The 17,513-nt window shown below is 46.4% G+C and overlaps 3 protein-coding genes across 5 annotated transcripts in view; 2 read left to right on the forward strand and 1 right to left on the reverse strand.

Moving 5' to 3' along the window:
- Window positions 1-17,513, reverse strand: part of FGR (FGR proto-oncogene, Src family tyrosine kinase) — a 665,433-nt gene that overhangs the window by 280,843 nt on the left and 367,077 nt on the right. The window lies entirely within an intron of this gene.
- Window positions 1-17,513, forward strand: part of SESN2 (sestrin 2) — a 47,316-nt gene that overhangs the window by 1,620 nt on the left and 28,183 nt on the right. The window lies entirely within an intron of this gene.
- LOC121916077 lies at window positions 690-2,809 on the forward strand. The gene has a single exon (XM_042440840.1). It carries the CDS (start codon window positions 1,364-1,366, stop codon window positions 2,444-2,446), a length of 1,083 nt encoding a protein of 360 aa, XP_042296774.1. The 5' UTR covers window positions 690-1,363; the 3' UTR covers window positions 2,447-2,809.

Raw genomic sequence — 17,513 nt, forward strand, 5'->3', positions numbered from 1 at the left:
AAACGGGCTCCCACTCAGCCCGGGCAAGCCCCGGCTTTGCTGGAAGCGCGCCCAGAGGCTCTTGCCTCGGATGGAGGAAGAGAAGTGGGAGCCGGGCCACACCGGGCGGAGGGAGACCCCTCACAGCCCGTTGCAGGGCCCAGGGCACCACAGCCGACCCGGCCAGGGTTGGAGGCTGGAGAGCCCTTACCGCCACCGCGACGGACGCCAGGGGAAGAGGTAAGCCAACCCCCCCTGCCCAGCGTTGCTCTCTGGGGCCTCCCCAGGGAGCCGGGGACCACAGACACCTCTGCGCTCCCCCACAGAGAGAGCGACGGCGGCGCTCCGCGGGGCCAGCCTGGCGGAGCGCAAGGCTGGAGCGCCGGCCCCTTTGTTCCTCCGCTCCTTCCCCCCCTCCTCGGATGGCCGGGCCCTTTCCTCCAGGGCGCCTCCACAGCCGGAGGCTCAGCGGCCGAGTCCGCAGGCGGCGCAAACGGCCCTTTCCCTCCCCAATGGGGGTTCCCTTGGGTCCCTCTCGCCCACCAGGGGTGGTTTGGGTTGGGAGGGCCCAACACCTGGCACCCGGCGCGCGTCAGCAGTCGCACGGTCGGCCATCGGGGCGGAGACCACATGGACCGAGATGGGGGCTGCCATCTTGGCCATGCGGATGGGTATGGCGGCCGCCATCTTGTTGACTCGGAAGTGGGGTCAAGAGGCCATGCGGCCCTCTACGGGGGCAGCCATGTTAGGGGCGACCAGGAAGTGGGGCTGCTAGGCCATGCTGTGGCAAATGGGGGCCGCCATGCTGGCGACGCAGGCCGCGAGTCGGCCAATCTAGCCAGGACCATGCCTTCCCTGGGCCAGCGGGAAGGCATGCCTTCCCTGGGCCAGCAGGAAGGCCAATCTAGCCAGGACTCATGCCGCTCCTCCTCCAATTCCGCCTATCACGGGTCCCCTCGAGAGTCCACGTCCCCAGATGACCTTCGGATACAAAGCTCCCTAGATTCCCAGGTCCAAGCCCAGGCCGCCAGATCCAGAGGATCACAGAGACGGGGTTCACAGTCGGACTCAGACTCTTCTCAAGGTTCAAGACCCAGGGGGCAGAAAACTTCGACGTCCTAAACTGCAGCTGGCCAGAGGGCCTCCTATACGCCTTCCCTCCAGTTCCGCTACTGTCACGCCTTCTGTCCAAGATTCGAACGACGGAATCTGAGGTCATCCTCATAGCTCCAGCCTGGCCGAGACGTCCCTGGTTCTCGGAGATTCTCAGCCAGTCAATACAGAGTCTTCCCCTTCCAGCCAGACCAGACCTACTGGCCCAGGGTCAGATACATCACCCAGATCCCACCTGGCTTCAGCTTCACGCGTGGAAATTGAGAGGGACATGCTAACCAGCTACGGCTACTCCTCTGAAGTGATCGAGTCCATCCTGGCATCGAGGCGCCCATCCACCATGAAGATCTATGAGTACACCTTCAGGGCGTTTAAGAGATGGTGTAAGAGAAAAAAGAAGGACTTCATTCAAGTCTCTGTTGCTATAATACTCCAATTTCTCCAAGACGGCTTTGGCCAGGGCCTCCGACCCAACACAATAAAGAGACAGGTGGCAGCAATCACTTCGATACTGCCACACGAACAGGCCGCTGCGATATCACACCATCCTCACATTAGGAGATTACTCAAGGGAGTTTCCAACAGGGCGCCCCCGACAAGGCACCGATTCCCATCTTGGGACCTACACAAGATTCTTCTAGCCCTGACGGTACAGCCATTCGAGCCGCTGAGGGAGGCGTCTCTCAAGTTCCTCACCCTCAAGACGCTCATCCTTACAGCGCTCACATCGGCCCGCAGAGTATCAGAGATCGGGGCGCTGTCGGTGAGAAAAGAGCTCTGCATCATTAGACCTGATTCCGTTGTATTGAGGCCTGACCCGACCTTCATCCCCAAGGTTAATTCGATTTTCCACTCATCCCAGGACATCGTCTTGCCCACTTTCTGTCCTCGACCAACCGGTGAGTTAGACAGGGCCTGGCATACCTTGGACATGCGCAGAGCCATAAAAATATACCTCAAGAGGACTGCGACCTTCAGAAAGTCAGAATCACTTTTTGTCTCCTTCCAACCGCGATCCATGAGCAAAAAGGTATCATCGTCGACGCTGTCAAGATGGATCAAGCTTTGCATCCTCGAATGCTACAAGGTCATGAACCTACCCCCGCCAGACGGCATCTTGGCACATTCCACCAGAAGTGCATCCACCTCGGCTGCTTTCTCCACTAATGCACCCCTGGCAGAGATCTGCCGAGCTGTCACCTGGAAAACTCCCTCCACGTTTGCCAGGCACTACAAGCTCGACATATTCCAGTCGGCTGAGGCGGCCTTTGGCCACAGGGTTCTTCAACAAGTAGTGCCCGACTCCACCAAGGCATCAACAGGCCCCTCCCTGGTTGGGTCAGAGCTTTTGTAAATCCCAACATCAGGATGCTCGGCACCCTTCTCTGCTGGGAAATGGTACGTTAGTACTTACCTGAGAGACGTCCCTTTCCAGCAGAGAAGGTCCGGGCATCCTTCCCACCCTGTCTACCTGCAGACGCCTAAGGGTCAGGGTCGGGACACACTGTTTTCTCCTTCTTTCTCTCTCCTCTGAGCTTCAGGCCTCTGCCTTCTAGATGCCAAGTCTGGTCACCAATGCATTTCAAGATTAACCAGTCGCTGGGCTGGTCACTGACTGAGGTCTCTGGGGGTCGCTCCGCGCATGGAGGCGGGGCCGGGCCCCGGGCCTCTGTTTGAATTTTTGTCCTGCCTCCAGGAGCCTTTGCAGGCGGAGCTACCCAACATCAGGATGCCCGGACCTTCTCTGCTGGAAAGGGACGTCTCTCAGGTAAGTACTAACGTACCAATCCACAGCATTCCCTTCATCTATCAAGCTGGTAATTTTATCAAAAAAAGAGATCAGTTTTGTCTGGCATGATTTGTTTCTCAGAAACCCATATTGACTTTTTGTGATTATGGAATTGCCTTCTAGATGTTCACAGACTCTCTGTTTTATTATCTGCTCTAGAATCTTTCCTGGTATAGATGTCAGACTAACTGGACGATAATTGTTTGGATCCTCTTTCTTCCCCTTTTTGAAGATAGGGACAACATTTGTTCTCCTCCAGTCTGCTGAGACTTCTCCTGTTCTCCAGGAGTTTTCAAAGATTATTGCCAATGGCTCCAATATTACATTTGCCAATTCTTTTAATACCCTTGGATGTAGTTCATCTGGTCCTGGAGACTTAAATTCATTTAGGTTAAACAGGTATTCCTGTACTATCTCTTTACTTATTTTGTGCTGAAATTCCCCTATTCTGTCCTCTGCTCCATTATCCTCAGGTTGAGCACCCTTTGCCTTTTCTGAGAAGACTGAGGCAAATAAAGTGTTGAGTAATTCTGCCTTTTCTCTGTCTTCTGTTAGCATTTTGCCATCTTCTTCACGCACTGGCCCTACCGTTTCCTCCTTCTTCCTTTTGCTGCAGACATAGCCATAAAAGCCCTTTTTGTTGTTCTTAACCTCGCTAGCAAGCCTGAGTTCATTCTGTGCCTGGGCTTTTCTGACCTTATCTCTACACAGGCTCGCTATTTGTTTGAATTCCTCTTTGGAGATTTCCCCATTTTTCCCTTTCTTATACATGTTCCATTTAAAACTTAGCTCAGTTGAAAGTTTTTTAGTCATCCATCTTGGTTTCTTGAGACATCTCCCATTTTTCTTCCTCATTGGAACTGTTTGAAATTGTGCCTTCAGTATCTTTTAAGAAACTCCCATCCATCTTGAACTCCCTTCTCTTTTAATATTCCTGACCATGGGATCACCCCCAGTATTTCTTTAAGTTTACTAAAAGCGGCTTTCCTAAAGTCTAGAATGTGTGTCTGACTATGCCTGGCTTCTGCTTTCCACTGTATAACAAACTCCAGGAGAACATGGTCACTTCCATCTAAGGATCCCACCACTTGCACTTCATTAACCAAGTCATCCTTGTTGGTTAGGATCAGATCTAAAATAGCTGACCCCCTTATTGCCTCTTCCACCTTTTGGACAATGAAATTGTCTTCGAGGCAAGTGAGGAATTTACTAGACCTTGAGGATTTGGCTGAGTTTGACTTCCAACAAATATCAGGGTAGTTGAAGTCACCCATCACTACTATATCTCTCCTTTCTGAGTGTGTGGTCATCTGTTCTAGAAAGGCATCATCCAATTCCTCCGTCTGACTTGGGGGTCTGTAGTAGACTCCTTGTTGTTTCCCTCCCCTTTAAATTTTATCCAGATGCTCTCCACCTGGCTTCCAGGATTGATGTCCTGGATCTCTTCACTGGTGTAAATGTCCCTGACATATAGGGCTATTCCTCCTCCTTTCCGGTTTGGCCTGTTTCTCTTTAAAAGGTTATATCCTTCTATTTCTACATTCCAATTATGAGACTCATCCCACCAGGTTTCAGTGAGGCCAATTATATCATATTTGCTTTGTTGCACTAGGATTTCGAGTTCATCTTGCTTATTTCCCATGCTCTGCGCATTAGTGTAGAGACATTTAAGACCATTTGTTCCCTTTACTTGTTGCCTGTGCAAGTTTTTTTGCCTCCCACTTTTGGGTCCTTGCACTGTTTGCCTTGTTCCCTCTATGACAGTTTGACTATTTTCTCCAGCCTTTTTGCCTTCCAGAATACTGTATCCCTCCCCCACATAATTCAGTTCAAAGAGACTATTGGAAAAAACGTTTCTGCCAACTGGCGTGAGATGTAACCCATCCCTTGCCAGAAGTCCCTCCTCATGGAACCACAGCCCATGGTCCAAGAATCCAAATCGTTCTTGGCGGCACCATCTACGGAGCCAGTTATTTACATCCACTATTTTCTTCTCCCTTCCTGGACCATGCCCTTCAACTGGGAGAAGAGAGGAGATGACAACCTGTGCATCCACCTCTTTCAACTTCCTACCCAAAGCCTCATAATCTCTTATGATATTCTGAAGGCTATGCCTTGCAGTATCATTGGTTCCCACATGAACCAAAAGAAAGGGATAATGGTCAGTAGACTTGACAGGTTTTGTCAGCCTCTCTGTCACATCACGGATCTTTGCCCCAGGGAGACAGCACACCTCCCGGGACATCTTGTCAGGCCCACAAAACACTGGTTCAGTGCCTCTCAGCAAGGAGTCCCCCACGACCACCACACGCCTCTTCCGAGGCTTAGCGGCGGCCATTCCCTTTGGTGGTGCTCTCTGGGTCCCCTGCTCTGTCCCTGAGGTCTGTCCCTGCTGCTGTTCCTCATCATCCTTGATAGTAGAGAGAGACTGAAATCGATTATGTAGCTGTAAGCTTACAGAATGTTCCCTGGTTTCCCTACTTCTGTGTGTGACATTCCTCCAAGTATCTACTACTGTTGTGTGTGAAGTGACCTCTTCCTCCCCAGCAACTTTCTCTGTGTGCTTCCTGTCCAGGACCATCTGGTCCGTTCTGGTCAGAAAAACCTCTTGCTCCCTATGAGGCTGAAGTGTAGTGACCTGGGCCTCCAGCTGCTGTACTTTCTCTTCTAAGAGGGCTACCAACTTGCACTTCGGGCAGGTATAGTTTCCCATATCCCTAGGCAAGAAGACAAAGATCCCACAGGTGTTGCAGGTGACTGCAGCAGGGCCTTCAGTGTCCATATTGAGAAGTCTTAAGGAGGCTCTGAACAAAACTGTGGGTTTCCCCTGCTAAACACCAGTGTAAAGACCCCCTGAGGGCTTGGCGTTTGTCCCCAAACTCTGTCCTTGAGTTCAATTCACTGGCCTTATAGTTATGTAGACTAGCTCCTTTCAGAGCAAGTCTCTGACTCACTTACTCTGAGCAGAAGTACCCACAAGCCCCTTAAGGCAAAAGGGAAAAGAAAATGTGGAAAATTAAAGCCCCCCCCCCCCCCCAACAATGTTCCCAGGCCAGCTTTTGCAGTATACAGTGACTTTGAATGTCCTGCAATACTGGGGGACAACTTGTTCCTCCACGTCAAACGAGCACAATGGCGCCCCGCTCGCCGTCACATGCACGCGTGAAGCCAGAGTGAACCTCAGATGCCCAGTAACCCCAGCACCCAGCGGGAGGAACCTCGAGACGAAGATGACCCCATGGTGATCATGACGGAGACCACAGGAGAGAGCACAGACTCAGAAGAGTCCATCATTGCGGTCCCCGGGATAGGGGATGACTTCAAGGGTGACCGGGATGCTACTGTGGACGCGCAGGTCCAGACGTCCCTGGTACTCCTACCTGATGTAGAGACACCCAGGGACACAGACCAGACTACCAGTGTCCACTATCACATGGCGACACTGAGCCAGCAGAAGATACTTCAGTGTCAATTCCAGACTCAAACAGTGGCCATCCCCCTTCTCGGCCTGAAGAACAATCTACTCTTCCCTTGGTGGAGGACCAGCCAGTCCCGATAACGAAGGATTTGTTCCAGAAGGAACAACAATCAGATCCGACATTATAGGTGGCCTAGTTCTTGGCAAGGGGTGAGGCACATTTTAGGCTGCATCAATAAAAGTATATTGTCTAGATCAAGAGAAGTAATAGTGCCACTCTATTCTGCTTTGGTCAGGCCCCACCTGGAATATTGTGTCCAGTTCTGGGCACCACCATTCAGAAAGGACATTGAGAAACTGGAGCTTGTCCAAAGGAGGGCAACAAAAATGGTGAAGGGTGAGGAACGACTTAGGGAGCTGGGGATGTTTAGCCTGGAGAAAAGAAGGTTAAGAGGTGATATGATAGCCTTGTTTAAATATTTGAAAGGATGTCATGTTGAAGAGGGAGCAAGCTTGTTTTCTGCTGCTCCAGAGAACAGGACCCAGAACAATGAATGCAAGCTACAGGAAAAGAGATTCCACCTGAACATTAGGGGGAACTTCCTGACAGTAAGGGCTGTTCGACAATGGAATGCACTCCCTCGGAGGGTGATAGAGTCTCCTTCCTTGGAGGTCTTTAAACAGAGGCTGGATGGCCATCTGTCGGGGATGCTTTCATTTGGATTTCCTGCATGGCAGGGGGTTGGACTGGATGGCCCTTGCGGTCTCTTCCAACTCTATGATTCTATGATTCACCAAACGAGCGCGCCAAGTTTGTGGTGACAGATTCCACCGTGAATTTTAGCCAAAGGACTTTAAGGAGGACTGGTCACCACAAAAGCAATTACTGGTCCCAACTAGGTATAGGGTCAAGCTCCTCAGCCTGGCACATGACCACCCCAGTTGGCCATACAGGAGTTACACAAACTAAGGACAGACTTATGAAGGCTTTCTTTTGGGAGGTGATGAACAAGGATGTTGCCACTTTTGTTCGATCCTGTGTGGTCTGTCAGCATGTAGGAAACTCCAAGGATCAGATGATGGCCCCTCTAAAACCCTTGCCCATCATATATGTACCATTTCAGAGAGTGGTGGTGGACATTTTGGGGGCCCTGCTCCGGAAGACTGCCAGAGGAAAACAATATGTCCTCACATTGGTGGAGTTTTGTACACGGTGGCCTGAGGCTACACCGCTGGGTGGTATCTCAGCCAAGGCCATAGCCCAGGCACTGATGGACATCTTTGCTAGGGTGGGTTGGTCTTTAGAAATCCTGACCAACGCCAGAACAAACTTTATGTCCAAGGCCATGCACTGTCTTTTGGAGGCGCATGGAGTACAGCATCTCACTTCGATCCCTTACCACCATCAAACAAATGGCCTGGTGGAATGTTTTCATGCCACTTTAGGGACTATGATATGTAAGTTTGTAGATGAACATTCCAGTGATTGGGACCTAGCTCTTCAGCAATTCCTCTTTGCCTATAGAGCCGTCCATCATCCCAGCTTGGGTTATTCACTTTTTGAGTTAGTCTATGGTCATGAGGTGAAAGGTATAGAAAAAAGGGAAACAACAAACGATATCTATTACTGCTTAAACATGTCTTATTTTCAAAATGTACAATACTGTATACAAAAACCAATGGTAACTACATCAACAATGTGCTATGTGACAATCGGGATGGTACTGTACTCGAGTCCATGTAAACAATGTCTACAGTGTTGGCTAGTGAATGTATTTCTACTGCATCAACACCATGAATAATTCCACAGTCTAGAAAGCACTCATAGATGGTACTTGAAGAAACAATACTTTAAGTTGGAAAACCTTGTTTTACTAGTAGCACCGTTCTTTACTGGTGGTTTGTTCCAGTTGTATTCAGTATTCACAGTTTAAGACGGCTACCTCCGGCGAGTACTCTGTGGCCGTTTTCGACTCTACGAAGTCTTCATCAGCATTTTTGGTTATTTTGCCGAATTAATATGTAAGTTACGCGTTCCATTCTTCTAAATACACAAGTTAACAATATGAATACATTAATTACCATCAATAACAAGATTCACCATAGAATACAATTGTAAATAAAATTCCAGATAACCATGTAAGCTTACCCCACAACATTCCAACACTTGACTTCAATAAGTAAGAAGAAACATGGTACCATTACGGAATATGTGTTTTAATATACTTCACTAGCATGGTATGCAGTGAGAGTGTGGTATTGTCAAAGTGGATGTCCTGCTCCATTCAATTTCCTTAAAGGTATATCTTCTAGAAATAAATATGCTTGGTTTCCATAAAGAAAGCTTGAACCACAGCTGATGTACGAACTCTTAATGTTATATATACAAATACCAAAACATGTATACTAATTATCAGGTAAACACATATTTCGTGTCACATTACAAGCCCAGTATAGCTAGAGTTATTTACCTGGCCTTCTCTTCCCATATTAACAACTGTCTCTGATGTGTGATAGTACATAATAACAATTAAATTTAAACAAAATTAAATTTCATAAAAGGAACTCAAATCTAAACGTTCATTTAGAACCTGGGTATATAGACGATGCTAACTTATGAATCCAAATGATTCTCTTTGTAATAGTTTTAGTGTGTTTTTTTACCATTATAAAAATACCAAACCTGACTTGTTCAGTTACAAGAATGTATGATTTAGATTGGGGAATGATGTAAGTGTGACCAGTGTAACCATGAGGTGATCGACAAACTTTTATCCGGTAGTGTACTTGTATGCTCGATATTCAGTCTAAGTGGTCTCGAAAGTTTGTCTACGGATAAATATCTTCTGACAAGTGTACGGTAAGGATCACATAAATGACTTTACATGTTAGCCAGATGGGTAGTAAATTGATCTTTTCAAACTTCCTGATGTGGGATGTAAGATTTATGTCAAAGATGTTGCAACGTACAAGGCCCTCTGTGATGATCCTACTAAACATAATGTCTCTTGAGCTGTGTGAAAAATCTATGATAAATATTGTATGTACAAACATCTATTAATGAAATTATGTCTAGTTCTTGCGAAGGCTAGTAGCAGAAAGGATGGGTTTCTGCAACAGCCTGGAATATTCTGAACCATATGCCAATGTTTTGTTATAGTTTGATAGTGATTGATGGCGTAGAGGGAAGCGGGAGTGAAGGTGGAAGAGGCTATATCATCCTGTTATCATTGTTCTGTTCGAGGGGGGGAAACAATGGTGGGAACGATCCTTGAGGAAGCTCTGTTTTCGCTGTTGAACTACACGAGAAGGAAAAGTTCTATCCTGTAAATCATAATTGAAAATATATTGAGTCAGCTGTCCATTATCATAAATGGGTGTTGATGGAAGAATTCCTTTTTAATCTTAAGAATTGAGAGTATGGTAAGTTTTTTTTCAATGGTGGGGGGTGACAACTAGAGAAATGTACATAGAATTACGGTCGTTGGCCTTGTGGAAATTACGGACTCCAATCTGTATAAATAATGAATTAAACCTCAACATCTAAAAAAGAAGATATGCTGGATATTGGACTGGCATGAAATTTAATATGCTGACTTACGTGTTAATCCAGGTAAAAAATCACCGACTTTTGAACTATCAGAAAAAACCACAAAATATCATCTATATATCTCCATAATATTGAAAAGATTTGTGAAAAGGATTGTTATACTGATTTAGTAATCATAGAATCGGTAGAGTTGGAAGAGACCACTAGGGCCATCCAGTCCAACCCCCGCCATGCAGGAAATCCAAATCAAAGCATCCCTGACAGATGGCCATCCAGCCTCTGTTTAAGACCTCCAAGGAAGGAGACTCTATCACCTTCCGAGGAAGTGCATTCCACTGTTCGAACAGGAAGTCCTCCTAATGTTCAGGTGGAATCTCTTTTTCCTGTAGCTTGCAATCCATTGGTGTCGGGTCCTGTTCTCTGGAGCAGCAGAAAACAGCTTGCGCTCCTCTTCAATATGACATCCTTCAAATATTTTAACGGGCTATCATAATCACCTTTTAATCTTCTTTGTTCCTCCAGGCTAAACATCCCAGCTCCCAAGTCGTTCCTCATAGGGCATGGTTTCCAGACCTTCAACCATTTTTGTCGGCCCCTCTTTGGACACGCTCCAATTTCTCAATGTCCTTTCTTGAATTGTGGTGCCCAGAACTGGACACAATATTCGGTGGGGCCTGACCAAGCAGATTAACAGTGGCACGATTACGTCTCTGATCTAGACACTATACTTCTATTGATGCAGCGTAAAAATAGCATTGGCCTTTTTAAGCTGCCCATCAAACACTGTTGACTCATATTCAAATTGTGGTCTACTTGGACTCCTAGATCCCTTTCACACGTAGTTTTCATTCAGCCAGGTGTCCCCCATCCTAATCTGTGCATTTTATTTTTCTCGCCCTAAGTGCAATACCTGTATGCTCTTGTTGAATTTCATTTTGTTAGCTTTGGCCCAGCTTTCTAGTCTATTCATGTCATTTTGAATCTTGATCCTGCCCTGGGTATTAGCTATTCCCCCCTGAATTTGGTGTTGCATCTGCAAAATTTGATAAGTATGCTCCCAATTCTGTCATCCAGGTCATTGATGGAAGATGTTGAATAGCACTGGGCCCAGGACAGAGACCTGTGGGACCCCAGTTGGTCACTTTTCTCCAGGTGATGAAAGAGAAGGGCGCATTGTGGTGTAGAGCACCCTTTGGGTTCGGCCGGTGTCAAACCATTACAGACCCATTTAACAGTTACGTTTGGTCTAGCCCACATTTATGGCAAGTTTGTTTTGCAAAGAATGTCATGGGGAAGCTTGATAAAGGTTGGCAAGCTTACTGAAATCAAGATACTAAATATCGCACACATGATCCCTTCATCTACCATCTGGTAATTTTACAAAGAAAGAGATTAGGTTTGTCTGGCATGACAATTATGTAGATTTCTATGAATGAGCCATATACAAGTAGGCAATACTTGGAGCTGGCCGGGCCACCCATCGCTACCACCTTTAATTTGGAGTTATTAAAACACACTATTCCTGTAGAAACTGGTACAGTATTCTTCTATTATTGGAAGTTCAAGTTATGAATGTTGGTGGGTAAGCTACATGGGGTTTAATCCTGGAATTTTATTTTACAGTTGATTTCTATGGTGTATCTTGTTATTGATGGTAATTAATTATTCAATTGTTAACCTTTGGTATTTATAAGAATGGAACGCGTAATTTACAATATTAATATCGGCAAAATTAACTCAAAAATGCTGATGAAGACTTCTGTAGAAGTCGAAACGGCCACAGAGTACCCGGAGGTGCCGTCTTAGATGACTGTGATACTGAATACAACTGGAATACCACCGTAAAGAAGAACTGTGCTACCAGTAAAACTACAGGTTCCAACGTCAAGTATTGTTTCTTCAGTACCTTCTATGAGTCCTTTCTAGACTGTGATTATTCATGGGTTTGATGCGTGAAACATTCACTGCCAACACTGTAGACATTGTTTACATGGACCCTTCGAGTACCCTGATTGTTGTCATATGGCAACATTGTTTGGATTGTAAGTTTTACCTTGGTGGTCTTGTGGTCATTTTGTTATACATGTATTGTTACATTTGTTTGAAAATAAGACATGTTTTAAAGCAATAATAGAATTAATCGGTTTGTTGTTTCTCCTTTTGTTTTCGTATATACTGTTGAAGGGTTATCTTTTTTTGCTGCTCGTTTTTTTGGTTCGATAGGTTGAGAGAGAATCAGCAGGAACACGCAGTGTAGTAGGCAGAAGCAATGGAAGGAAGGCAAAACCAAGAGAACCTTCACCATCACTACTAATCTATAACAATGGATTTCTTGCTAACCACAAAAATCGTGCAAAAAAAAAAAGCACTAACATCAGGCCTACATATATATGCGAATGCATGCACAATAACAGAAACATCAGGGTAGAATGCAACGAGGGGCGAAAAAACGATCTAACGAAAACAACAAACAACACTAAAAATATAGGGGAGAAGAAGTGACCGGGCGAAGCGTATAGATAAGTAATATAAAACAGAGGAGTAGTTGAGCAGGGGGCGGATACAGAAAGAGTCTAGGCGCATAAAAGAAGACGCAGCAGGGGCGGAAAGATAAAATAATCAACAAAATGTATAAATGCGGGCGGGTGGTAGAGACTTTTGCAAATGGAGACACATGTTGGTAATGTGGTGTGGGGGGGGGGGGGGGGCAGGCTGGGGGGGGGGGGTCCAATGTTATACACAGGGGGGAATGGGGGAGGGGAGAAAGGGGGGGGGGGGGGGGGTGGGGGATTAAAATTAAATAATAAAAAGGTTGTTGGGCGTATGAGGGAATACAATAGATTGTACAATTGTGGGGGGGGTGTCAGCGAGGGGGGGGGGGGGGTGGGGGAGGACGTGGTGTTGAGGGCATATAGTCCTAGACAGTAATGGCAGAAATTGTACTGGGGAAATTCTTTGGCATGTGCCAACACCAGCCCTGTCCCCCATTCCAAAACGGGGGGGGGGCACACGTAAGGTCAGCAGTTTGGGTGGTCAGTTTTGCCGAACTTACAGGTCAGCAGCGATAGGCTCGTTTGCGATGCTATATGGTATAGGTGATTGATGATCGGAGTATCCCTTGTGCGGAACGTGGTGGGTGGCAGGGCACGGGGGGGAAAGCTGATGGCCTTTGGGATGGATGATGATGGATATGGATTGATGATGTTAGTAGTCGTGGTAAGTTTCCCTGTTGTCAAAGGGAATTGAGTTCAACAATCGTCACACGAGCTAGTCCAAAAAACGTCCGCCGCCCCTCCCGGTGCCCAGATGGCTAGGCCTGTGTTGTCCTCGTCTCGCTCCGTTGTGCTGCTGCTGGTCGGGCTGTCCGCGTTTGTTGTCTGCTGTGCGTGCTTGCACTTTTGTTTTGCTGGCGGCGGGGGCTACCGGTTGCCCTCTGCCGCCCGCCGCCTCAGTGCTGTCGCCGGCTCGCCGGCCCGGAAGGTAAACAGGAGGAGGCTGCCTCCTGCTTGAACCTGGGCGGCCAAGGGTTGGTGCAGGAGCTGGAACGCCATGCCCCTGCAGCGTCATAGATCCTGTAAGCAGAGGGCGGGTCTGTTCCGCTATTGGCCGCTGCAGCCAATAGTAGGGGCTCCTCCGTCGCGCCCGGGGAAATTTAAAAAATCGGATGTGTGGCGGCTGGAGCACCTACCAAACCGCGGTGGCGCTGGCGGCCAGGAGCGAGCCACAGGCAGGCCAACCAACAAAGCGACGTGCATTGGTGGTGGCGGCGGTGGGCAGCGCACAAGTAGCAGTCCAATGGGCGCCGCCATAGCGGTGCAATAAAAAAGCCCGGGGGTGGGGGCAAACCGTACCGTGACCGTGCAGACAGTCCAAAAGCGGGAAATTCCCGCCCCCCGCCGGATTATGGCAACCCTAGGTATGATCAGTTTGCCAGAGACTGCTGCTTCAAACCTGGAGACCAAGTAATGGTCTTGAAGATGACACAAACTAATAAACTAGAAACTTCCTGGACTGGCCCAGCCACTGAGCTAGAGCACTTTGGAACTGTAAACTATCTCATACATCTCCCAGACACTGGTCTCAGGCCTAAGGTTTACCATGTCAACTCACTAAAACCCTTCTACAACAGGCCGCATCACCTCCTCACTCTCGAGGACCCAGACGCAGAAGACAAAGAGTGGCCAGAGGGTGTGGACATGCAATAGAATAGAAGACTAGAGCATGAAAACTAGAGCATGAAAAATTGACAGTTTTGGAAGGTGGTTATGTTTTGGGTGTATTCTAAATATGAAACCTAAAACAGTAGCTTTTCATGCTCTGAATAGGGCAAGCAATGGTAGTCATTTTCAGGCAGAAAAAGTAAGGCCTCAAGGTATTTTCTGGAAAAACACAAATGGTTTTGCAGCACATGCAAGCTGGACATGTGGCACTCCTTTAGGTTTTGTTAGACTCCTGCTCCTGGAATTGCCAGTGTTGGCCATAGTGGATGGGATTGAATCTGAGAGCATGTAGAGGACCAAAGGTTCCCCATTTCCGTTTTAAATGGGAGATTGGGAGTGTGGCAAAGCATAAAACTCAGAGGAGGTGCAACAGAATTAGAATAACATGGAGCTGTTTACTGAGGTGCAACTTATACTAAAGGAAAAGGTTAAAAAAAAAGAGCCAGATATCTTTCTGCATGGAAGGAAGAGAAACAGATTAATTCTTATAGTTCCTCATAAGTTTGGAGGGCTAAATTCCCCCCTTCCCAGTTTGATCCTGGGGTTGGAAGCTGCCCATCTCTGTACTAGGATCTTCCAACCGATCTGCTGGTGACATTTTAAAATTCAGGCAAAGGAGGGGGACTGCTCAGGGTTCAGTGCTTGTAATATCAAAGAAACTGGTTAGGTGTCTCCTTATAGCTCTCTGTGGGGGAAATTGCTGGGGGGAGAATTTTTTGTTTTAACTTTACCTTTGAGGCTTCAGTGTGTATTCAGAGGGGAGCCCCACTATGTTCAGTGCAGTTTTTTCCAGCTATATGCAAGGATTGTATCTGAGGTCAGAAAACATCTTAATCCGCCTGAGGCTTTTTATAATTTAACCAGTAATTTTTGCAGTGCATGAGCAGGTGCTTTTAAAGATAAGGTTGCCTCATGGATTTATTGCAGCCTACCAAATGAATCTGCAGAGGTTAATAGCCCACAAATGATTATTAGCCTATGTCAAGTCACAAATACACATGTTAGTCATTTGTGGTACATCACTGACTTGGAAAAGGAGGAGGTTTTTTTTTGGGGGGGGGGGGATGAGTAGTTTTCCACCTGCAGCAACCTGTTAGCTTGGCTCCACAAAACTGTTTCATGGGTGTCAGTGCTACAGTGAACCAGGGAGGAAGTACCTGTATCTGCAAACCTGATTTAGCAGGTAGCTGTCTTGTATGTGGATGCATTTTCACTGCAGCTGTAGTGTAGGAAAATGCCATAGAAAAAGAAACAGAAGCACTTCAAAATGTGGACTTGAAAAAGATAATCAGGGCCAGCATAATTTGAATTGGAAGACCACTGCATCAGTCTCTGCAAAAGATGGCTAAGACAAGTCCAGATGCTGTCTAGTGATAGAAAGTTTCATCAGATAACATGCAAAATGGTCTTATCCATTACTTGCAGAATCAGATAGGTGGTCTTCCAGTTGAAAACACACTGTGGTTCAATGAACACTTCTAAGCATCTCTTAAAAGTTGGCTATATTCTTCAATCTGGAACCGTTATCTTAGCTTCTTGTTTTCCTCTGTGTATACCACTGAGCCATAATGGGTCTCTGAATTTTTAATGACTGAAGTAGCACCAAGGCAGAGACTTAGACCAGCCTTAATCTAGCAGTTTTTTGTTGCTCCAACACAATTAAGATTACAAAAAAAAAATCCACTTAAACATTAGCAGGAGTTTCATAACAGAAAGAGTTGTTTGATATTAGAAATGACTGCTTGCACAGGTAGTGGACTCTTCTGAGGTTTTCAAACAGAGGTTGAGCAGCTATCTCTCAGGGGTGACTTAGTTATCTATTACTGTGTGGTAAGGAATGGCCCTTGTGGTCCCTTCAGTTTTATGATTCATGTCTATAGCCCTCTAGATGTGCTGGACAGCAGTTCCCATCCACTGCAGCCAGCAACACTCTGTGTGTGGAGTTTATCACACAGGAAATCCCGTCCAAAAACGGGGGTTTAAATTGGAAAACCCCACACAAAATTTGTATTGAAATTCTCACATACCAATGGCATATATATGTCTGTCCCTGGCTTCCACTCCACCAAATGCATGTGAGAAAGAGGACCGAAGTCTAGGAAATCTCATGCTGCCAATTTCTTTCTTCTTTTTTTTTAGTGAGTCTCAAAAGTGCTGTAATATCTATCTAGGTTCAAGCACCTGACAGTGAACTCTAGTGTAAGTTGATTGTGGTTTTTCAAACTGTCTTAGCAGGTTCATGTGTTGCATAGTCTAACCCAGGGGTAGGCAACCTGCGGCCCGGCAAGGCCTTGGGACCGGCCCCCGCCCGGTCTTGCCGCCGAAGCCTTTGGCCTCTCGCGTGAGGGCGTGGGGCCTTTGGCCTATCAGGAGGAGGCGGGCAAGGGGGGGCACAGCGGGCAAGGGGGGCAATTGTCTATAGAAGCCTCAAAATATGCATTTATATTAACATTTTTTTAAAATCAGCAATTTTTTCGCATGTCCTCCATGTTTTTAAAAAAGTTGCCCTCGCATGGAAATTGTGTCCGACATTTGTCCCGGTTTATTTATTTATTTCATTTTTTAAAAAAATTATTTAATTATTTATTTTTTTACTTCGGCCCCCCAGTTGTCTGAGGGACAGCAACCCGACCCCCGGCTCAAAAAGGTTGCCTACCCCTGGTCTAACCAGACTTCCCAACCCACTGCCCTTGAGATATATTTGACTAATGTGCCTGTCATCCCCACCAAACATGACCATTGAAGGCTACAGTTGGCCCTTCTTATACACAGATTTTTTATACACGGATTCAAGCATCCGCAGTTTGAAAATGTTCAAAAAAATATAAATTTCAAATATCAAACCTTGATTTTCTATTTTTTATAAGGGACACCATTTTGCTATGTCATTATATTTAATGGGACTTGAGCATCCACCGATTTTGTTATACAGAGGATCTTGGAATCTAACCCCATCGGATAACAAGGGTCCACTGTGCTAGGATGAGAGTTGTCAGTTTTCTTACTTTCCACCAGAGGGCCATTATACTGCTGCACTGTGGCAAAACCATCTCTTGAGTATTCCTTGCCTAAGAAAACATGAAATTCATGGGATTGCCATAAGTCAACAGGTGACTGGAAGGCACACACACCAAGAAAGGCACCTGGTCATGCCATTTCCCAAGATACTCAATTCCGTTTCCCACTCACACACCACACACACTGTGTTTTTCTATCCCTGCTCCCCTTTCCAATATCAGTTAGTATTTTACATCCATTGAGCATCTCTTTGGACTGTTGGATGCTTTAAGTGTTTAGGCATCATTTTTGGTCTTGTCTACCAAAGGGTTTGGGGTTATGGAAATCTTGGAAACCTTGGGGTTCCTTTGTGCTTGTTGACACCATCCTCTTGGGTAATAATAATAATAATAATAATAATAATAATAATAATAATAATAATAATAA

The sequence above is a fragment of the Sceloporus undulatus genome, chromosome 9 (genome assembly GCF_019175285.1).
Source record: "Sceloporus undulatus isolate JIND9_A2432 ecotype Alabama chromosome 9, SceUnd_v1.1, whole genome shotgun sequence".
Lineage (NCBI taxonomy): Eukaryota > Metazoa > Chordata > Lepidosauria > Squamata > Phrynosomatidae > Sceloporus > Sceloporus undulatus.